This window comes from the organism of the source record quoted next, unplaced genomic scaffold (assembly GCF_019419815.1).
Source record: "Pyrus x bretschneideri cultivar Hongxiangsu unplaced genomic scaffold, Pyrus_bretschneideri_v1 Contig39, whole genome shotgun sequence".
NCBI lineage: Eukaryota > Viridiplantae > Streptophyta > Magnoliopsida > Rosales > Rosaceae > Pyrus > Pyrus x bretschneideri.
In genome coordinates, this window is record NW_025999712.1 from 3,679,211 (window position 1) to 3,703,469 (window position 24,259).

The 24,259-nt window shown below is 39.4% G+C and overlaps 2 protein-coding genes across 5 annotated transcripts; one reads left to right on the forward strand and one right to left on the reverse strand.

Annotated features, from left to right (window-relative positions):
• Window positions 1-384: 384 nt before the first annotated feature.
• LOC103944905 ((R)-mandelonitrile lyase 2-like) lies at window positions 385-3,083 on the forward strand. Its single transcript, XM_009355375.3, has 4 exons — window positions 385-904; window positions 1,028-1,687; window positions 2,024-2,870; window positions 3,032-3,083. Exons 1-4 carry the CDS (start codon window positions 688-690, stop codon window positions 3,081-3,083), a joined length of 1,776 nt encoding a protein of 591 aa, XP_009353650.2. The 5' UTR covers window positions 385-687.
• Window positions 3,084-7,223: 4,140 nt separating this feature from the next.
• Window positions 7,224-13,021, reverse strand: LOC103944909 (factor of DNA methylation 4). Of its 4 annotated transcripts, XR_007251022.1 has the most exons (8): window positions 12,581-13,021; window positions 10,172-11,271; window positions 9,881-10,062; window positions 9,330-9,398; window positions 8,953-9,240; window positions 8,308-8,520; window positions 7,755-8,104; window positions 7,224-7,516 (listed from the first exon to the last, which is right to left on the reverse strand). XR_007251022.1 is itself a non-coding variant. In XM_048564768.1 (7 exons), exons 1-7 carry the CDS (start codon window positions 12,601-12,603, stop codon window positions 7,874-7,876), a joined length of 2,106 nt encoding a protein of 701 aa, XP_048420725.1. In that variant the 5' UTR covers window positions 12,604-13,021; the 3' UTR covers window positions 7,574-7,873. The 4 variants fall into 4 exon arrangements, 3 of the variants coding, with proteins under 3 accessions (XP_048420725.1, XP_048420728.1, XP_048420727.1); XM_048564768.1 differs by lacking the exon at window positions 7,224-7,516 and having other exon boundaries at window positions 7,574-8,104; XM_048564771.1 differs by lacking the exon at window positions 7,224-7,516 and having other exon boundaries at window positions 7,575-8,104; window positions 10,172-11,247.
• Window positions 13,022-24,259: the final 11,238 nt, after the last annotated feature.

Consider the following 24,259-nt stretch of genomic DNA (forward strand, 5'->3'; position numbering starts at 1 on the left):
AAAATAAGATTTCTTTAGACCAACTCTAGGGGGGAGTTGCCAAATGCAAAATTTGGCAAACAAAAGACAAATTTTATGTTGCGAAACTGTTTTTCTCCCCCAACCCTGCAATGCTAAAATTTAGCACCTTAGCTATTTTAAATGTCAAACAAGTAGTTTAGTCTCAAATTTCTTTTGTTAACTTTTTTTTTTTCCAATAAATTTTGTTATCTTAAGTTATTTTTACGAACATTTTAACTTAAAAAATTTAAATTGTGACAAGAATTCAAAATTGCACAATTTGTGACAATATTGACTTCAATGTTGAAAATAGGAAATGTTTGCAAAAAAAAACAAGGAATATATTATATATGCTGCAATAACATGACCAATAGTTCTAAAACTTGGGTGCTCAACTCACCATACGTTTGCGCGAGCCTCTGGGTGGGCACGTGCCTCCGAGCGCATCCACATCAAGCCTAGTCACACCATTCAAGTGCTTCTGAATGGTGGGAACCGTTAGAAATAGCAACTTGAACAATAGTTCTAAAACTTGGGAATGTAGAAATTGAATTTTTAGCACCAAATGGACTTGGGTTGGGATAGGATTTGGTTGCTAAACTCTTAAGTTTAGAGTCGAGCTCTTTCAACTCCATATATGGAGCTCAAAAAAAAAAAAAACTTGTCGGACCTTGTGTGTTTTAGAGTATGACTCGAGAGCAATTTTACTCCAAAAGTCTTTGCTTGAGGAACAAGAAACTAATTTTTCTTTTAATATTTTATTTTCAGGAGAAAAAAAGAAAATCTTGTTTCGAAAACAATATGGAGAAATCAGCAATTGCTGCTAGATTATTGCTTTTGTACATTTTTGTCTTCTGCCCTCAATTAGGGGTTCACTCATTTGCCACACCTTCTAACATCCAAGGTACTAAATATATTTTTAAAGTTTCATTGGTTCTTCGAGTAACTTACATGATAATAAATTTAATAACAAACAGTTATCGTTATATAATCTTGTTTCCCTCATCTTTTTATTTATATGCTGCAGATTTTAGCTACTTGAAATTTGTACGTAACGCAACTGATCTACCATTGCAAGAAAAATATGACTACATTGTGGTTGGAGGGGGCACGGCAGGGTGCCCATTGGCAGCAACTTTATCCGCAAATTACTCCGTGCTCCTCCTAGAAAGGGGAGATATTCCCACAGCATATCCAAACGTGTTGAGTAACGCTGGGATTCTTGCAAATTTCATGCAAGAAGATGACGGTAAGACGCCGGCCCAGAGGTTCACATCAGAAGATGGTGTAGCTTTTGTAAGAGGACGGGTCCTAGGCGGGTCAAGTATGATCAATATTGGTCTTTACTCAAGAGCCGGCAGTGAATTCCTCAAGAAATCAGGAATTAAATTGGACATGAACTTAGTCAATAATTCATATGAATGGGTTGAAAACACTCTAGTGTTCCGTCCGAATTTATCACACTGGCAATCTGTTGTGAAAGATGCATTGTTAGAAGCTGGTGTTCGTCCAGACAATGGACTTACTTTGGATCACATTCAGGGAACTAAAATCACGGGTACGATCTTTGACGATCGTGGAAGAAGACATGGTGCTGTGGAACTGCTAAATAAAGGACATCCAAAAAACCTGAGAGTTGCAATTCATGCCGCAGTAGAGAGGATCATTTTCTCTTCCAAATCATCAGGTATGCTAACATTTGATATATACAATTAAAGGCCATTTAGATTTCCATCCTTCGATAACACGAATTAAGGTTTTCCTTTTTTTTTTTTTTTCATTAAATCCATTTTAGATTGGATTTTGATTGGACTTTGATTTTGATCTTGTATGTTGCGTACATATTACTGTGAATATACATACGTGTAAGTACGTTAATATGTTTCGACCGAAAAACAAAAATCAAATCTATCAGGGCGTTAAAAAAAACTCCTTGATGTATTTGAAGAATTTGAATCTATTCTATATATTTAATAACTTGTAAATTAAATATATGTTCAATTCTACTATCGGTTGAATGCAGGTTTGTCAGCTAAAGGAATCATATACACTGATTCCTATGGGAGGTCTCATCAGGCATTGATACGTGGTAAAGGTGAGGTTATATTGAGTGCAGGGGCAATTGGGAGTCCTCAACTTCTGCTACTTAGTGGTGTTGGCCCGAAGTCCTACCTTTCATCTCTTAAAATCCCAGTTGTTCACCCACAACCTTACGTTGGGCAGTTTATGCGTGACAATCCTCGTAATTACGTTACCATTTTGCCCCCATCTGAACTAGAACCTTCTACTGCACAGATTGCTGGTATCACAAGTCATTTCTATATAGAGACTGTGTCCGGCTTGCCATTTTCTACTATGGCCTTTAGTCTTTTCCCTAATCCAACTATTCCCATGACGATAAATTCAACTTTCGGGCAAATTGTTACCAAAAATCCAGCACCCTTGTCCTATGGTTCTCTTAAACTGCAATCATCCTATGATGTCAAAGTCAGCCCAAATGTCAAATTCAACTACTTTGCAAAGAAGGCAGACCTTTCTCGTTGTGTTAGTGTTGTGAGAAAAATGGGTGATTTATTAAAAACAAATGCATTGAAACCATTTAAAACTCGAGATTTGCCAGGCGAAGATGGTTTTAACCTTTTTGGACCGCCTTTACCAATGAACCAGTCAGATGTTGCATCTTTTGAAACATTCTGTCGAGATACAGTAGCCACATTTTGGCACTACCATGGTGGATGCCTCGTCGGAAAGGTAGTTGATGGAGATTTCCGGGTCAGGGGGATCAAGGCATTACGTGTTGTTGATGGATCTGTGTTCAAAAGTTTATCACCAGGGACCAATCCTCAGGCCACTCTTATGATGTTAGGCAGGTATGCATGCTCATGCATTCAAAGAAAACCATAAGAAATTACCTGTACATAATACATAATATCTACTAAATCCTCCGAAATTATTTGTTTATTTTGTTTTCCTTTTTTTATAAGAATATATTGGTGTTGTTTTCCCACTCCAAATTTTGTTCTTTGGGCAGGTATGTTGGCCTTCGATTGCTGGAAGAAAGATCAGCTAGCAAGGGGCGTTGATCATAATTGAAGATTATGGTTAATTTGTCATGCAATAAGTTGAAGATTATTGAACAAAGTTTAGTGTTATGGTTTTTACTTAAGACAAACTTAGTTAATAAGGTCATGATGTAACTCAAGACTCAAGTGGTACTGGATGGATAGAATAATTGAAAATCGAAGCTAAAGGCACATTAGTTTAGGGAAATTGGTTCAAAGACCCTATTGCAAAGCCCTCTTCCTAAAATTCAATATGTATCCATATGTTGTCCAAACGTTAAGATTTTATTAATATTTTGTTGAGATTTCATTGATATGTTGTTGATATTTTGTTGATATGGATAAACCCCAAGTAAAAGCAATTTCCTCAAAGAAAGCTCTTATTGAATACATTTTTGAAGTTAGGCTGTTTTTTATTGGTATTAGTTTAATACTGTTTAACATTGAGTACATGTTCATACAAAATATACCAAATTGAAGTTGGGAGTGACAAGATTACGATTTTACCTGAATCGAGGCCAAAATGTAGTCGAATGTGGCTGGAAAATGGCCTGGAAGTCTCTGCCTGTTTGGGCTTCTTCAAATCCATGACAGATTCGAGCATTCAAAGCTAAGATCTCGGTCCAGGGATGGTGATGAATTTTTTGGCGGTGCTAACTTCATCCAATTTAACAAGGGTTGGCCGGAAAACACATCGGGAAACCTACAACTCGTCGGGAAAATTGGAGCCGTGAGGTCCCATTCGAACAACGCATAGCTAGAGAGGGAGGGAGTACAGAGAAATAGAGACTGGAATCAATAAGGAGTTTGACCAGGAATGAGAAAGAGACATGAATTGAGAGGTCTAAGAGGAAAAAAAGAGGGAGAGGGTGGGACGATGAGAGAAGAGGAAAAGAGTGGGAAGGAAATGGTAGGAAAAAATGAAGAAAAAGATAAGATCATAATAAAATATTAATAATTTATATATTAAATAATATAATATTATAATTTGTTATTATCCAGCTTCTTAGTCCAATACTGCACCAAACGCTTCACTAAGTTAGTCCAGTTTAGTCTAGTCTAAGCCAGTCCAGCTTAGTCCTTGAAGCTAATCCAGTCCGAGATAGTCCAGCGCAACAAACGCCCCCTTAGTTTTGTCCCTTTTTTTTCTTCTTTTTAAATTGTTTTCAATCAACACTTAAAAAACTCTTTGTCAGATGAAATAATTTTTTCGGATCAAATAAGGATTAGTCGCCTAACATTTTAGCCGATGAAACAAAGTCTTTGGGTAAAGGAGCGTTCACCATCCTTGCCCGACGAATATATCTTGCTCGACGACATAGTTGCGTCAAGTTTCTAGAAATTAAATACTTTAGCCAGACGAAGGCAACTGTTTAACAAAAATAAAATAAAAATACAACAAAAGTTTCGTCAGGTAAAGCCATTATTATTTTTTATTCGAAATTAAAATTATTTAAATATATTTATATTAAGGAAGTTTTAACGAAAAGCCCACGGTACTGTTACTTTAATGAAAAACCATATTTTTACACTAAAAAGTCAATTCTGGTACTATTCATTTTACCCTTTATTTTGTTCTTATCATTAAAACCCAAAGTTTTCAAACTATTTTCATTAGTTTTTCTTTATATTACTCTAAAAATATTATATTAAAAATAAAATATTTCTTTCAATTTATGTAGCAGAAATTAAACTAAAGTACAACTAATGGGGTGGCTAGTGAAATGGTGCCTGAAGATCGCTCAAATGCTCGGGAATGCAAATGTGAGAACCTGTCATTGCTTCTCAGCAAATTGTACTATTGCTGTGGTGGCTAGTGGAATTGTGCCTGAAGATTGCTCAAATGCTCAGGAATGCGAATGCAAGAAGCTGTGATTGCTTCTCAACAAATTGTACTTTTACACTTAATGTAATGGATAGTGTTCACGGCATATTAAAAATTTTCTCGTAAGAGACAAGGTAGTTGGAAGTTTTTCTTTACAAGGTGTTTGGCTAAATTTTTCTTTTTAGGTTTGAATTTCGGAGATAAGCGAATTTCATATTTAGTATGACTTAATACACTAAGAAATCGTGTTTGTCTAAATTTTCCTTCAAATTAATTTATGTTTGTTACTATACCAATATAAGCTCTCATGTGGACCCGAATGCAAGGGATCCTCTTAGGCCATCTCCAACCGAAGGAGGGTCAGATGGCTCGTTTTAGCCCTATAGCCACTCAAGAAATTAATATTTTAATGAACAGTGACATACCATATTTCTTACCATCTCCAATTGAGGGGCCAGAGGGCCATAGGCCAAACATAGTCATGTGACAAAAAACCATCTCCAGTTGAGGGGGCCAAAGGGCTATAAGCCAAACATAATTTATTATTTTAATTTAAGAACTACATCAACTTAAATTTAAAAACTACAACAACTTAAATTTAAAGTCTATAATCATCATCATCATTATCCGCCATTGTAGGATTATAGTCTGAGGTCAACAACTCCAGTCGGGCCATAATATCCCTTTTTTTTTTTTTTATCAAAATATGCCTTACTCATTAAAGTGTAATATGAAGTGTTCCTTTGCATATTCCTATCATCCATCTTTTTTTGTATTTGTTTGGCCCGTTCTTCATGCCTACAGTTCATTTCTTCTGCGGCAATGGCATTTTGCTTCGCCATTAATCACAAAGAGGCCGCCATTTCCTATTGAAAGGCGTAACCATCCTTTGCCTTACCCTTTTCCATCAATTTTCGGGCCTTGTTTCGTCCCATAGCCCTAGGTATGGAACCTTCACCAGGAGACAGATTTTATACCCTTGTTTCTTGAATGGTAGGAGATCTATCTTCATCCCCATCTGCAGTTAAGGATGCATTTCCGAACACCGGCATAGGACCAACTCTTTGTTGAGGTGGATCTTCAAATAACACCCACCCTTTACAAATTTCCCAACAACCATGATGATTAAAGGGTTTCGAGTTGTCCTCCATATACAATTCCTCCGCTTGGCGTACCTAGAAAATACAATTACAAAAATTAAAGGAAATTAATTTACGAAATTAAATGTAATATAATTAAAAATTTAAAATAAATTGTGAAAATACTTACTTCGTCGTAGTAATTGGCGCCGCTTTCATGTCTACTTGCGGCCTTTACCAGTACTTGATGTCATTTATTCAAACTTGGATGAAGATGTTTCTTCCATCTTGAAGAACAACTCTCGTGGTTTTGGGTATTCAGTGGAGTGGTGTCTTCGTAGAACTCATAGTATTTTTTTGGACGTACGAGTTCAAACACCTTCACTTGTTTGAGAACTCCCCATCACACTATCTTTCGAGACCAATCTATAAGCCCTGAAAAGAGCTTCAACTTCTTTTCGGGTTCAAGCCCTACCTTTCATTGCAAATGTGACCATTTGAAAATTATTGAAATATTGAAGGAAAGATTATTGGAAGATGTAAGAGAACAAAATGTGAGGAATTGAAATACAATGAAGTAAGATAGTATGGAATGGTGAAAATTATGTGAGAAATGGTGTAGGAATGGCTTAGGTATTTATAGGGAAAAAAACTGGAAATTTTTAAAAAAATTTTGTTAGGAAAAAAAAAAAAAAAAAGAAATCCAACAGTCACCTGGCGTCATGTTGACGCCAGTCGTTGGATTCAAATGCTTGGGCTGGCCTGGGGCTAGCTGGCTGGCTCCTTTAGGCCAGCTAGTTGGCATGTTTTCCCTTTTTTGGCCCGATAAGGCCCACGAGCTCTTTGGTCTAGCTCTCAGTTGAAGACGGTTTCATGTCATTTCGGGCTATTTTCGACCATCTGGTCCGATTGGTTAGAGATGACCTTATGTGTGTCCTTGGAGCGGATACGACACAACTATCCTTACCCAAGACTTTCTTTAATTCCAAAACAATCTATCTTTCTTTGGACTAAAGAGAAACTCTGTCTTGGACTGATTCATATGAGAGATGATTTTCACACCCTGCTTTTAGTCTCTCACACACCGTGTTCGTTTTTTTTTTTTGCCATCAGAATGAAACAAAAATAGCGGCAATTAAACAGGCGTTTGTGAAAGGTTAAAAAGGGTTTGTTTATCATTTCCATTTTCATAAACGCTATATTTTAATATAAACATGCCAAGTAATGAGTGCAACCTGTCACTGAAAAATGAAACGATTTGGCAGAACTATGGGGTTTTCACTTCCTTTGTCGAAAAGCTCTGAGACAAAAGACCAACCTGAAGCCTATTTTTGTGGTCCAAATATGACATGCAAAGTATTGTGCTGCAACATCCAAAAACTAATACAAATTTGAATGGTAAATCTGTCCTCACCAATCTTACTATATCTGATGCTGAAATGAATTCTTAAATTTGTTCAGTCTCGCAATCTGACATTGGATGAAGCAACAAAAGAAGATTTATCAGCGGCCAATCGACACTTAGCAGTAACCGAAGCCCGCTGTGTCACCTACAAAAACCACATTCAGGTCAGAGTTAGCCGAGGAAATAAACCCATGCATAAGAAACAACAGTCGAATTACAATGTGAAACCACCATACAGCGACAAGCAACAGTTGAGTTACATGCTATGTATGATGTCATAATTTCCTAATATACAGTCTTCATACTAATCTATCAAGTTCGAAATTGATTTGTATCGTTTAAGCATATACTAAATGATTACTATTTTCAACAATGTAACTGACCTCAACATCAAATTATTAAGCAATGTTCTTGAAGGAATTCGAATATCTCGCAGTCTGAAAGCTGTGTATGATTCAAGATAGATTTGCATAGCAAGTAAAGTTTTAAATGCATGCCTTGTTTATCTTCTCCGTTTCCTAAGCGGTTTCCACTTGTTTAGCATAAATACTACTCCCTCCTTCAATGAAGCCTTCCTTCCTTCTTTGAAGTTCCACAGCTCAGGTATTATATAGCGTCCACTGGGATTATAGTCATTCAATTCCATCAAAGCAGTTGTCACTGCCTTGTATACTTCATCACCCAGCTGATTCTTCAAATCCTTCAATTTGTCATCATTTTCATCAATAATTTCCTGTACCCACATCCAGCATAACCCAGTTAATGGAAAGTAAGAGCAACAGGAATACCTCAATCGTTATAAACCACTGGCACTCATTATGAGTTGAACTGTTATGACAAGAGCAACATGTACACGATAGTCGTCAACAATGGTATTCTATGTATTTATTCATCGAAAGGAACCAACAAAGATTGCTTGATTTATTGAATGTATACCTTAGGCTTTCCTTCTTGATCCGTGATAATCTTGAAAGGATGCCAGTTTGGATGCCTAAGATACTCCTCCCACAGAGAGCAGAACTCCACGGCCTTCTCATCTGCTTCTTCATTGGAGTATTTCTCCTTGGTTGCAATTTGAAATGGCTTCTGATCAAGATCTCCCATTCTCTTCACGCCAATAGTAGCTCGGTGGGTTGAATCCCACAGTCCCTGCATATAACAAAAGTTAGACTCCCACAACACCGCAAGAGCACAGACCGCATTTGATAAACCATATTGATAAGCAAGGACCCAGATCAACAAACCATAAGCATAGATTGTGATCAGCGACCCACACTGATGAGAAAAGATCATCACATTGCTAATGTGACTTTCTAGCTTAAAAGAGAAACTAAAGCCTATGAAACTGCATAGAGCAGCATTCATCATGCTTTCAGCATGCTAATATATACATGCTATTCAAACTCATGCACTGTATAGTCCATAGTCTATAGTTTATCAAGGCATAATTGTTTCATAAAAAATTAATTCTATATCGAATGCACGGAGGTATTTAGAAGAAGAAAATAATTAATTGCCAAATTGCAGAGTTCAATTCAATAAAACCCCCAAGATCTAAACCAGAAAAATAAATGCACATACATTGATTAGTTCCTTACGAGCCTCCTGCACTTCATCATTATTCCTCCGCTCCTTAACAAGAAGTGTTTTGTAAAGTTCCTCTACATCAGTATACTCCTCCTCCTTCTCCTTTAACTGGCTTTGAATTTCCTCCACCTTCTTCTTGGCTTCCAAATCCTCATCCTCCTCCATGTGTTTCATCACCTTTACAGCACCTTTCATTCGCTCTATCTCAAGCTCCAGTACCTGTTTGGCATCAAGCTGCTTCTCCAATTCAATAATTCTCTTGCGAAGCATCTCCTTTTCTTTCTGCAATTGAAATTAAACCAGCATACAAAAATGTTCAGAGTTTCATTCATTCAATTCCCAAAGTTTCAAAATAATAATGGAAAACAAACCTTCTGTTCTTCTGCTAACCATAACATCTTCTCATCAGCTGTCTTTTGTTCCAAGGTAGCGCGCTCATTCTAAAAGCCCAAAAAAAAAAACCCTATATTACGCTGTACTGAATAATAATTGCCAAGAATATCACAAGCAAAGATAGATGCCAAATTAAGGCAAACGAAACCAGACATTCACAACGATAACTGCTATGCCATAGGTCAACTCTGTACAATCTCAACTTACCTTACTGACTCCACCAGAAGCATGTGGGACACGTGTATATAACTAGTCTGTGTTATTCCCATGGAATACCAAATACGTGGAACAGCAGAAAAATGTAAAAGGAAACTAAATGTACATGTTCTGATTTGTTAATCTTATTCTCTTTGTTCTCTCTTTCTCTCTTCTCCTCCTGAAATTCTGATTCCCAGATGTTAGTGTATCTACTTACAAGCTACATCACTTTAAATTAATACAAGTCAGTAGTCAATGCCATTGGTACATCTGCACAATATTCAAACAGAGCCTATGTTTATTAAATTTAAGATGGAAACAACTAGATTACCATTTCCCTTTCGTGATAGAGTTTCCTTCTCTCGCTATCATTTTGTGCACGGTGTTCCTGCAGTTGTTTCTCACGTTGCTGAAGCTCTTTCTTTTTAGCTTCCAACTTCAATGCGGCTTTCTTGTGGTCTAAGCATATCTTCTCCAGGTCTTCACGGGCAGCTTTTTGCATTTTTTCTCTTTCTAACAACATAATAAATATATTATAAAGTAAGCAAACACAGGAATAAAACGAGGAACTAAGACAATTTAAAGTATTTTCATAAAGCTGGGTATGTTTTGAGCGGCATACTTTCATTGATAGCTTTGAGCATCTCCTCCTTTTTATTTAAAACGCTTGCTAATTTGTTTAGATCATTGTCGGTCTTGCGGTATTTTCTTTCCAATTCCTCTACTAGTGAATTCTTCGTCTCCAGGGTGCTAGCTAGATCGGAAACCAGTTTTAAATTTTTCCTCTGTTCTTCTGCTTGTTGAGCAGAAACAGTTTTCAGATCTCCGTTCCTACGAAGATGATCACCCAGAATGCTACTCGAGCTGTAATCATCATCCCGAGCAACCCATCCATATAAGTTATCTCTTCGATTCCTAGCTAGAATATAGTCCCGTTTTCCACAGTGATCAACTTCAAAACTCTTCTCAAAGGACTTTGCATCATGGAAACCTTCCCAGCTTTTCTCGAACTCAACAATGGCATACCCAGAGTGACCCCTTCTACCCCACAAAGGATGAACCCTCACAGGGTTAAAACCTTTACTTGCCAGCTCAGTTTTGAGTTTGGTACCACTTTCCCCAACATGTCTCCCGTCCTTGAATTCGGTTTTAACATTTGCCACAACACCCATCCAAGGCCATACAAACAATTGGTCATCGTCATGTACAGTAGGGAGAACACCAGCTGAAGAAGCTGTGGTGGGTTTGGCCTTGGGATAGGGGGTGGGAAGCTTGGGGGCTAGGGGCGGGCAAGCAGTAAGATGGGATTCGGCTGGAGACTCAGAATGATTACATTTTTCTCTGATTTGGGGTTGGCTAGAGACCACCCCAGCCACTGCATCAGTCCTGTGCGATTTTCGTCCGGCATTAGGAGTTGATTCTAGCCGACTCTTCACATCAAGATATCTATCTATATACCTCTCCAAAGCCAAGTGCTTTGCTTTCTCTTTTAAAACCCTGCTGTCTCTGCCAATATCAGAAGCGTGTAGTGAAAGCTCTTTTAGTCGGTAATCACGCCTCCTCTTCTCATCACAAAATGGGCATCTGTAAGTTGAATCAGAATTTTTCACCTTATAACTGCCTTTCTTTAACAGATCGTAATAGTCATACTCATAGTCTTCTAGTTCAGACCGGCTAAAACCCTTTTCTTCTTTCAATCTGTGAGACATGTCACTTCTATCACTTCAAAGCAACCAAACAAGGCAATAAGGTACAAAAATATCCAGATGAAAAACAAACCCCAACACATGTACTATGAAATAAAGATTGGACTTTCAGTGCTTGCTAAATATTGAACATACTTTAAACGCAAACAAAATGTCTGACCAATTACTGAATAACGGTCTTCTATGATATGATCTGTTATCTTCCCTTTGTCATTAACAATAAAAACATTTTAAAATCCAAGCTTATAAAACTTCAGAAACATTTCGCTGACATATATAAACAAAGTAATCATGGTTAGGGGCAAGGGAATACACACTTCACCACTATCATTTTGTCATTTCCTTTTTCCATTATTTTACATATCTAAATTCTTCTAGCTGCATTTCACCAAGGCATGAATCGCCAAGTATAATCCATTTCCTGACATTGCATAAAGGCAATCTAGACGCACTCAATCTCTATCCCACAGCGAATATGTTTATCTCACTTAACACCTTCAGCAACCAAAATTTCTTCTACTTTCCCGGGACCAAATACCGGGGTTTGAACTCTTTAAACTACTAGTTAGAATGTCACCACCTTAGTGGCAGCATATACATTAACTTGACAAGCATCTGATTTCTCCCAATTTTTATCTGTCTGACCTCTAACCATAGACCTCCTGCTGCTGTGTGTCGTAAATGTTTGATAACACAACATAATTTACTGCACTCATGTTTCGTAATTAAACATGTTTTCAAAGATGGTTCCATCTAACTTAGTTGTAGAGTTAAACAACAATCTTTTAAATGTTGATAACTCGAAATCTAAACTACACATGGAGGGGATTCCAACTCGGGTGCCTGGGTGAGAACACAATGTTCTAGCCAAACGGTCTAACGCACATCTGCTATTTATTATATACATTCTTTTAAGAATTTTTTTTTTCTTAAAAGGCGATAATCTAAACAACTCAAATCTACGCGGGAAGAAGATCGTACTGACCATGAGCAATTTATTACTTAAAACTAACAAGCATAGCATTTGCAAGGGTAAATGTGTCAAGGTGTGTCTGGTTTAGATTTCAATAAAACCCACCTAATCAGCTCAGTAAGACTTAAACACTCATTTTCCTTTCGTTTCCCCCCAAATTTTCTCAGCAACCAAACAGTCCATTACAAAGTATAAACAACAAAAACAGCAGAATCACAAAGATCAATGCACAAAATCAGAAATATCTGAGCTAAACTCTGTTTGGTTACCCAAAAATACAGAGTCCCGACTCTGTTCTCCTCGGGAAGCCAAGCAGCGCTAAACGACATGCATTTGAGTTCGAAACTCATACCTTGGTTTCTTGGAAACAGACATTTCGAAACCCTAGCCGGTATCGGAAATCTGAAGTTCCGGACCGGCAACCAAACGACGCCGTTGATGTTGACGAAGCACTGATTTCAGCCTCGGAGCTTAAAACGACGGCGTGGCCTGAGGTACGAAGGAGATAACGACGCTCCCGTTGAAGTCGCCTACGAGAAGGCCATTCGGACGACGATCAGTGAAAAACTCAGGAAAAGGGATGAAATCGGAACCTGAAACGAAACGGTGGCCGTGCTGGCGGCCAGACGACGGCGGAAAGGACGAGACTGCGGCAGAGAAAATGGCGTTTTGGGTTTTAGAGAGAGAGAGAGAGTGCGGTGAAGAGTGAGGAGTTTGAGAGAGAAAGAGAGGAGAAGGGGTCTCTGCAAATTCAACACACCATTTTCCCTTTCGTTCCCGAAAACATCCGTTCTTGAATTTCTCTCTATTTTCCGCATTTTTGGCTTTTGCCATTTCTAGAACCATCTTTGCGAGTTTGTAATATTTTCTTGTACTCGCTACGGATTAGGCGGGATTTTAGTGACTTCTTGATCGGACGGCTAGATGTTAGCAAAAAAAGTGAGAGCGGATTTTAGGGAAACTAGTGGCGTTGGGGGTGGGTCTACCACATGCTTTGTGTGACCAACCTTGTGGGGGCATGGACGACACGTGGAGGCTAGATAATGGACAGCCTATTGGCGAGTACGGTACCAACAGTTGACCCAAGAAAAAAATTGCTGAAAATTGGATAAAATCATATTACCACCATTTTGTGTAAGAATTCTTGATCGACTTTTTAGTTAAAACGATCTTTCATATTTACATAACATCTTATTTTGATTTTTGTTAGTCAAAATTAATAGAAGTGTTTCGTAAGTTTATCAACTATAAATCAATTTAGTTCTTTCGTAAAAAATTTGTCACCATCCTCATTGTGTAAAGTTTAATACTTTTAAAAAGGATAGTGAAGATTTTTCACAAAATAATAAAATGATTTACAGTGAACAAACTTATAATTACATTTATCGATTTTCATTCTCAATGATCAAAATGAGAAGTTATGTCAATCCCAATAATCATTGTTGCTAACGCACTGCAATTTTTGTGTTGTAAAGTGTAAATTGTTATAATATGAAAATTTCAGAAAAATGGGAAATAGTTTATCATTAATCGCATTGATGCCACTTGTGCGTCTATTAAGTGTCGAGTTTTTATAAAAAATGTCAAATTGTAACTTGAAGTAGAACTATTTAATATAAATTATTATTTGTTTTATATGATGGCGGTAGAACTTTTCACATTATTTAACAATATATTGAATAATTATATTATGATCATAAAACTAATATAGTATAGAACAAAAACTAAAAGCTAATTTTTTTTTTCCACAAACTTCAACACAATTCATAATAGAAACCAAATTATGTTAGATTTTATATTTTTCATAAACAAATAAAAACACTCACTTGAAAGAGTCCATAAATTATACTCAGTTGATAGAGTACTTGAAGTCAACATGGCATGTAGGAAAGATGAACCATATTTGACAAAACGATGCAGAATATGCTCAACCATGGACTTCTCCTTTGGTGGAAATTGTATTGGAATCCTGCCGAATACTATGTTAGTTGACCAAAGTCTTTTGCACACTCAACACTCCTTTATACTCGAACTAATGGGACGTTCATATGAGTTTCTGTGTGTTGTGAGCAGGGATCTTAACCATGTATTTATATGGACATAACCCTAATGAATCTTCCCATAATAATGTCATTAGGATTCCTTGCAGTCCAAGGATAATTGATACACCAAATCTCATTCCAAATACGATAGAATTAAGCGCCTTTATTCCCCAAGGAAATCCGGAATATATTTGCTTTACTTAGGGTACAAGCTATAGCTATTAACTAAATCATAATCTTATTTATATTCCAAGTAATCCTTAAATTAACTGTGTAGACCTATTAATTGTTGGATTATGGTCCAACGTCCAACAAATTAGACATACAAATCAATGGAACAACTAAAACACAAATTTATGTTATCCCATTGCAATTGTATTGCAGAAAATACAAGAACATAATTTTCAAAAACCCTAAAGTAGAAACCAAATTAGACATACAAATCAAAGATTAAATAGAAGAACAAACGTACACGTTAGAGAAATTGACGATTTGAGCGGACCACATAAAAGATTGCACTGAATTAAATCAGAAATTTGTAATGAAAAAGAGGAGTTAAAAGAGAGGAAATCATCTCCAAATTAAAATTACCTTTAGTTTAGTAGCTCCTGGAGAGTTACTCTGCAAGGAAGTGAAGTTGACGGATGGGGAGAGAACAATGACAAATATGAGTGGAAGATGAGACCGCGTAATAAAAGCGTTGGAAATATATGTAAACTAATAACTTGATGAAGATGAGTATTTTTCAAATATAGTCAAAAATTAATTCTTAATTTTAAAAATGTCACTTTTTATAAAATCTTTCAAATATATCCAAAATTTCACCTAAATAGACACAAATACCCTCAAATTTAACAATTAAATAAATTAAAGGTTTTAAGTCAAAATGATTTGTAACATTAACATAACTCCTTAATTTGGTCCTTAACAATTAACGATAATCAATAGTAATGTTCTTGAATTTGTCTATCGTGAATCATTTTAGTCTTTCTTTGAATTTGTCCATTGTGATCATTTTAGTTTTTTCATGAAAGCTCTGTCAGTGTGATAATGTGGCGCCACGTGGATCTTACAAATACAATCATATAACGACGTGTGGATTAACTTTAAAAAATATTTTTATATTTAAAATTAAACATGATATTAGTAAGAAAAAAGCGTTGAAGGCATAATTGAAATTATGTTGTTCCCACTTACGGTACCCACGGCGGCGCTCAATGTTGGTGATGAGGGGTCAAAAGGGATAGGGTTGTGGTGGTGGAGTGTAGAAACAAATGTGAAGTTGGACTGGAGCTTGAGGCGACAATAGCTAAAAAGCCTTTAATTTATTTTGACACACCCCGATCCCAATGTCCGGGGGACGTAGGGATGGCCACGTGATGGCCGACACCTGAGGGTGACGCAAGCTATTTAATGAATGCATATGCTGATAACATGTGAAACATGCATGTAAATTTCGCGTGAACTACGCAATATAATATTCCAACATAAGCCTTATAAAAATAATATAATAATATTCAACTACCAACAATGATAATGAGAGTGATAATGCATGACATATTCAGAGCATACATATAAATAAGAATACAAGCGGAATGTGCTATTACAAGTGATGACAAGCAGACAGGATGGCACGATGTCACTGGTAGGGGAATGCCTCGTAGCTCAGATCATAAGCCTCGTTCCTGTGTCCTGAGGAGACGCAAAACAAACATGAGTGGACCAAGTTGATATATATGTAATACGAAAACAGTTATTCAACAACATACTAACCCTCAAAGTTTATGACAACTAATAGCACAATATATGATAGGTTTTCCGAAAACCCTAGCATGTCATAAAAATAAAAATAAAAACCTTTCATTAAACATATATCATATATAGTGTGCTAACTAGTGATATTATAATCGCCCGAAGGCTCTCCATCACGCGCTTGTAGGCAGAACATACATCGTAGGCAGGACCGTCACGCGCCTGTAAGCAGAACATACGCTCGTAGGCAGAACCATTGCCCGTAGGCAGGATATACGCCCGTAGGAAGAACATACACCTATAGGTAGAACATACGCCCGTAGGCAGGACAGTGATCACTAGATGCGCACAAAAACATTGAATATAATCTTTCTAGCATAAGTAAATATATCTGAAATCATCTACAGAGTATATAGTCATCCATCATATATACTACAAAGAGTGTAAAAATATGTTCATAAATAGTATATAGTCATCCATCATATATACTACAAAGAACATAAATTCGATAAAGTATGGTATTCCAAAATATTGTCAGTAAAGCATGATAATCATAAAGTGTAAATCTAATTTACTCATAAAATGTAACCATTAAATCATGTTTTTCATGTATGCATTCTATTATTAAAACATGTATTTTAGAAAGGGTCCACTCACAAATACTTCGTCTTCGATGAGCCATGAGAAATAGAAAAGACAGAATTACCGTTAATAGTCGCACTTAAGCACATAAAGAGTCCAATTAATAAAACTCTATCATAACGATTGAAAAGACAAAATCGCCGTTAATAGTCGCAAGGTGGCGATTCCGGTAGCCATTCGTCGCTGTGGGTCGCTGACGACGCGTGCGCTCCACGCGTTGACACTGGCTCGGCCTCATGCTCCCCTATGCGCGACCTAGGGTCCTGGGATCCGATTGGGTTGGGTCGGATCCGGGTCTGGGCCTAGGCTTGGGCCTATTGGATTTGGGCTGGTAACCCGTCCCAAGGGAAAATGGGTTTTGGGTTTAATGGGCTGAAGGCCCTAGGTTTAGGCCTGAAAGCCCGAGCCAAGGGTTTTTGGATTGGGTTTATATAAATGGGTTTAGGTTTGGGGTTTAACTAGCCATAGGCCCGAGCTAGCACGGCCCAAAGGCCCTGGTTAATTGGGTTAAGGGTTTCAGGTTTGGGTCAACTGACCCGTTTCCCATCGAGGAAGAAGGCCAGAGCCTCCCGAGCTCCGGTTGATGTCGATTCACCACCTAACCCTACGATCTACCTATAAAAATGAAGGTAGAAATGAAAGGGACAAATTTGTACCTTCGTAGTCCCTCGTCGTGGCTGGGAAGTGGCCGAATTTGGTGCTTGAAGTCATTGGACTCGCAGGAGATCCTCTGTGCTCCACAAAGACGAAGAAAGAGAATGAGAGAGAAAGCTAATGCGGTGATGATGATGGTGCAGCCATCGTTGTCGGGGTGTTAAGATTTAGGGTGTGGGTGTTTAGGTGTCGCCGGGAAAGAGAGAGAAAGAAAGGTCTGAGAGAGAATGTGTGAGCTGAAAAAGAGAGAAAGAGAGAGTTGACCCGGGGGAGAAGAGAGAAGAAGAGAGAGGGAGATATGAGATGGGTGTGCCACGCGGCAGGCAATGAAAAGAAGAGAGTTATGAGGAAATCCCAAAAAGAAACCAGATTGGGGACAAAAAGGTAATTTCATAATTCCCATTAAATGAAATTACAATTAGTTTAGGGCAGGGTTTCACATATTTAATTGTTAAACTTGAGGGCATTTGTGCCTATTTAAGTGAAATTTTGGATATTTTTGGAAGTTTTTATAAAAAGTGACATTTTTGAAATTAAGACTTAATTTTTGATTATATTTGGTAAATACTCAATGAAGATTTTGAAATTTCTTTAAAATTCTTAGCCCTCTTTGAGATTTTTGATTTGCACATAAACGCACTAACAAATGACTCATTTGGAAGTACTTTTAAAGGAGTAGGATTTTCTTCCCTCTTAATTCCCTCCCTTTCCCTACGGTCCACTCTCACTTTCTTTTTTTGTCTTTCTCTCTATAAATAGGAGAGGAGAGAATCCTACTCCATTTTTAAAATGACTAAAAGTGTTTTTAATGAAAATGTTTTTTCATGATTCATTTGCATTTTTACCAAAAATTGGTTTCAATGACACACCCCGACCTAGATCAGGGCGTGCTGGCCGTCACGTGGAAGTGACGTAGCCATGTGCACAGTGCGGAAGCTATAGGAAGTAATAAAAAAAAATACGAATAATTTAAAAACTAGCATATATAATGTGATAAGATAAGTGCTAGCGTAAGTAAGACACTGAATTCAGAGCATATAGGCTACAGCAGTCCAAAGAAAATGATACGACAGTAGTACACCCGAAGGTGACCCTACACTGGTGCGTGTCTGTCAGAAATGCCGAGACGCCCTCTGCGAAAACCACCGAACCCGCTAAGTTACTAGAACCTGGAGGGGCGCAAAACAAAAGCGTGAGTGGGCAAAAACAAAGCTTTTTGAAAACCATTTAGTAAAATACATTCTAACCCCTCGCCGTAAAACCTGTATACGTCCCAGAAATAAATATATATACGTATGTATAAATATGCCACTCATGTTCAAGGGTATGCCAATCATGCTCAAGAATGTGCTATGTCAAAACCTTATAATGGTATGCAAGTGCTCAGGTATAAATCACATCAATAGCAAAACGTCTGGCAGCCGGAGTCCCCTAAGTGACCTGTACGGCTGAATCTAGAGCTCAAATCTCAATCTCAATCACTAAACCTGCCCACGAGTCGGAACCACCTATAGTGGTCTGTACGACAGGCCTGGGTGTAATACATATAAACGCTCTAGTGCTACGATCACGTGAAGGCTGTGTGAATAATCGCGGGTCACCTACGAGTCGGAACCACCTATAGTGGTCTGTACGACAAGACTGTGCACCTAACTTGGATCCAAGCTGAGCGTATGGTGCGGGAGGTGAACAACACGTGAAGGACTGTGCCCTACTCTGGGCGGGAGCACTAACACCGGGGGTGCAGGTTATGAGCTCTCTAAGCACCTCTAATCACCATTTAATGCAAAGGTTAAATAACGCTTACCTGGCACTTACCTGCGCGTCCGCAGCACCTACTATGCATATGTATATATATATATACCACTAATAATGTAACTAACAATGCACAAATAACGATAATCTAATGCATGGCATATGGCAAATGACAATTTAAATCAATTTCTGGGAAATTATAAGTATATAGGTATATACGGAAAACCAAAAGCCCACTCACTAGTATGTGGAAGAGTCGTAGCCCCCCTGCATTGCGTGAGCACGCTCGTCCTCGGGATACGTGTCACCTATATGCGAAAATACTATAAAAACGTTAATTTTAAAGCACATAACCTTCCGTTCAAAATAACTTCTCATACATTGCTCAAAATGGACAATTGAATATACCAACGTGCTCTACACAACCTCAGGATCACAACCATATTTTTAGAAAAAATTTCCACCGCCGCACGCGCCGCTACGCGCCGGCCAAGGCACGGCCACACGCGCCGGCCACGCGCAGGCACGCTGACGGCATCAACTGACGCCGTTAGGAATATTCCGTCAAAACTGACAGATTCCGTTAACGGCGTCAGGAATATTCCGTCAGAATTGACGGAATATTCCGTCTCCTTCTCCGTTCAATCTCCGACGCCGTCGCCGGCGCCGGAAACTGGAAAACCTGTAAATTACGTTTTCTCGTTCATTTTTCCACCATTTTCCATGATTCTTGCACCATTTTAACCCTTAGAACTAGTAGCACACGTCCATGTAAGTTTTAAGGACTAAAACTCACGAAAACTCACCTGTCACCAACCACCAAAAACGGTCAAACTCGAACAAGGCTAATCCGACGTCCAAACACTTCCAACGACGCACTCCGAGGCTCCTTGGGACCTCATTAAGACACCTAAGAGCTTTAAAAGTCCAAAAACTAGCTAGATTAATCTTGCATGAACAGTGACTAAAACGGACCTTATGAAATCGACGTGAAAACGTCGAAGTTCTTACCTGATATTGGTATGATCTTGCTCCCCTCGACCTCACGATCTCAACTGTGCCCTTAGTTCCTTCGATCTGTGGTGAAATAGTGTAGTTGTGTGTGTGTCCGTACGAGTTTGAAGGAAGAAGAAGAAGGATAGAGGACTCGGGAGAGAGAGAGAGAGACAGGGAAAGAGACTGAGAGAGGGATAGGGACAATGAGGGTGTGTGTGGGTGGCCCAGCACCTGCCAACACCACACCAAGTAACCAAAAACATAACAAAACAAACTAGGGGTAAAAGGGTCATTTCACCTATGCGTTTCGATAGTTTCGGGACGGGATGTCACAACCTACCCACCTTAATAGAATTTCGTCCCGAAATTCAAAACAACCAAATAACAACCCCTAGTGACCAAAGAACAATCTAGGATACAAATCCCTCATCCGATCTTCTGTCTCCCACGTAGCCTCCTCAACTGAATGATTCCTCCACAGAACTTTCACTAAGTTCACCGTCTTGTTCCTTAGAACCTTTTCCTTCCAATCTAATATCGTCACCGGCTCCTCGTCATACGTCAAATCTGGATTAATTTCCAATGGTTGCGGGGGTATCACATGAGAGGGATTAGTAACATAATGTCGGAGCATAGACACGTGAAACACATTATGCACTCTGGCTAGCTCCGGAGGTAACTTCAACCTGTAAGCTACCTCACCAACTCGCTCCGTGACCATGTAGGGTCCAATGTACTTGGGACTCAACTTGCCTTTCTTCCCAAATCTCACTACACCTCTCCACGGTGAAAGTTTCAAAAATACCCAATCTCCGACCTCGTACGCTCTGTCCGTAGCATGTCGATCTGCTATGCTCTTCTGCCTGTCCTGGGCTGCTTTCAGGTTAGACTTGATTACTTGAACATTCTGAGTAGTCTCCTCAACAATCTCCGGACCCACTAAGACTCTTTCTCCAACCTCTGACCAACACAACGATGTGCGACAAGCTCTACCATACAATGCCTCAAATGACGCCATGCCAATGCTCGAATGAAAACTGTTATTATAAGCAAATTCCATCAAATCCAACCGCTGGTGCCAAGCATCACCAAATTGCAACACCGAAGTTCGCAACATATCCTCCAAAGTCTGAATAGTCCTCTCTGACTGTCCGTCTGTCTGAGGATGATACGCCGTGCTGTAGAATAGTCTCGTACCCAAAGCTTCTTGAAAAGCCACCCAGAACTTAGATGTAAATCGTGGATCACGATCCGAGACAATACTCACCGGGACACCATGGTATTTCACAATCTTCGAAATAAACAACTCTGCTAATCGGCTCAAGGAATACTTCTCCCTCACTGGAATAAAATGTGCCGACTTAATGAGCCGATCAACGATCACCCAAATACCATCAAAACCATTATGTGTACGCGGAAGCTTGTACACGAAATCCATGGTAATATTTTCCCATTTCCACTCGGGAACGGGAAACGGCTGCAACAACCCAAACGGCTTCTTCCTTTCTGCTTTAACCTGCTGACAAACAGCACATCTACTCACGTACTCAGCTATTTCCCTCTTCATGCCCGGCCAATAATAGAATGGTCGAATGGTATGATACATTTTCGTAGCTCCTGGATGCATGGCGTAAGCCGAAATATGTGCTTCATCAAGAATTTCTTTCTTTAAATCCAGATTATTTGGCACGAACATTCTTCCCTCTTGCATCAACATGCCATCCGACTCACGTACTCTGAGGTCTCTCCTCCTTCCTTGTTCTCGAGCTTGGATTAAATCTTGAGTCAGTTCATCATCCACTTGAGCTGCAAGCACCCGATCGACTAAGATTGGCCTAACTTGAAAATTAGCAAGTAAAGCCACATCTCGATCTTCTGCTTCTAACCTCACTCCCGTAGCACGCAAGTCCGCCAAAAGAGGAATGCGACTTGCGTACAACGCATTAATGTGGCCTTGAGACTTCCGGCTAAGTGCATCAGCAACTACATTCGCACGACCAGGGTGATAATCAATCGTGCAGTCGTAATCGCTGAGCAACTCCAGCCACCTCCGCTGACGAAGATTAAGTTCCTTCTGAGTAAAAAGATACTGGAGACTCTTATGATCAGTAAAGATCCTACACTTCTCACCATAAAGGTAGTGTCTCCACAACTTCAACGCAAAAATGATAGCAGCCAACTCCAAATCATGAGTAGGGTAATTCAACTCATGGGGTTTCAACTGACGCGAAGCATAAGCAATCACCCTACCATGCTGCATCAACACACATCCCAGACCATTCAAGGAAGCATCGCTATAGACCTCGAAATCACCACTATCGTCCGGGAATGCCAAAACATGTGCATGAGTGAGACAATGCTTCAACTGTTGGAAACTCTGCTCACACTTATCATCCCACTCAAATTTTACATCTTTCCTCGTTAGTCTCGTCAAAGGTAAGGCAATCACAGAGAAATCCTTAACAAATCTCCGATAATACCCCGCCAAACCAAGGAAACTCCTCACCTCGGTGACGGTTCGCAGTTGCTCCCAATTCTCCACCGCTGCGACCTTTTGAGGGTCAACCAGAATACCCTGAGCAGAAATAACGTGCCCCAGGAACGCTACTTGGTTTAGCCAAAACTGGCACTTGCTAAACTTAGCATATAATTAGTGTTCCCTCAACCTTTTCAACACCAAAGTAAGATGTCGAACATGCTCCGCTTTCGACTTCGAATACACCAGAATATCGTCGATGAAAACAATAACGAACCTATCCAAGTATGGCTGGAAAACCCGATTCATCAAATCCATAAAAGCCGCCGGTGCATTCGTCAACCCAAATGGCATGACCAGAAACTCGTAATGACCATAACGAGTCCTGAACGCCGTCTTAGGAACGTCATCCCTATTAATCTTCAACTGATAATACCCAGACCTCAAGTCAATCTTAGAGAACATGCAAGCACCTCGAAGCTGATCAAACAAATCATCAATACGTGGCAACGGATAACAGTTTTTAATCGTCACCCGATTCAATTGCCTGTAATCAATACACAGCCTCAAAGTTTCGTCTTTCTTCCTCATAAACAATACTGGAGCTCCCCACGGAGAAGTACTAGGCTAAATGAAACCCTTATCCACTAATTCCTGCAGCTGTACCTTCAATTCCCTAAATTCAGCAGGTGTCATACGATAAGGAGTCAAAGAAATAGGATTAGTACCTGGAAGCAACTCAATAGTAAACTCCATGTCTCGATCTGGTGGTAAACCAGGCAAATCCTCGGGAAAAACATCAGGAAAGTGTCTGACCACTCTCACATCCTCAACTCTACTAGGAGGAGCCTCATCCAATACTACATGGGCTAAGTACCCCTGGCAGCCTTTAGACAACAACCTTTTCGCTCGCAAAGCCGAAATAACACCATGTCTCACCCCACTCTGTTCACCCATGAAAGTAACCACGGGTAGTCCAGGACGACGAAATGTAACTATTTTCCCGTAGCAATCAATATTGGCACGGTTAGGGTGCAACCAATCCGCGCCCAAAATCACATCAAAGTCAACAATATCTAACGGGATAAGGTCAGCTGGCATAACCACACCCTCAACTATCACTGGACACCCAGGGTACACATAATCTACAACACATCTCTCTCCTCTAGGCATAGCGAACTCTAAATCGAACCCTAGAGGTGTGGGGCGAGGTTGTGTCACTTGAGCAAAAGTATGAGAAATCACTGAATGAGTAGCTCCGCAATCAATTAATACTCTAGCAAAATAACCAAGAATGTTTAACGTACCCATGATCAGATCCGGGTTGTTCTGAGCATCCTGCAGAGAAATGTTGTGAATACGCCCCTGGGTCTGCTGTCGTCCCCCGCGACCTCTGCTCGCCTGAACACCGCGACCCTGCGTACCACGCCCCTGACTGGGCTGACCGGTCTGTCTCGAAGACCCTGCACTGCTAGTAGCAATTTCTCCTGGCTGAAATTGTCCTCCCTGATACCATTGAGAACCACCGGCTGGAGCTGGAGGATACGACATATAGCCGCCAGAATACTGAGGGTAACCACCCTGGGAATAGGGGTCCTGGGATACTGATACTGTCCCGGGGCATAAGGAACAGCATCACCCTGATAGTGATAGGCACCACCTCGACTTGCCTGCCCATAACTACTCGGACCCTGAATCTGCTGAATAGGTGCAG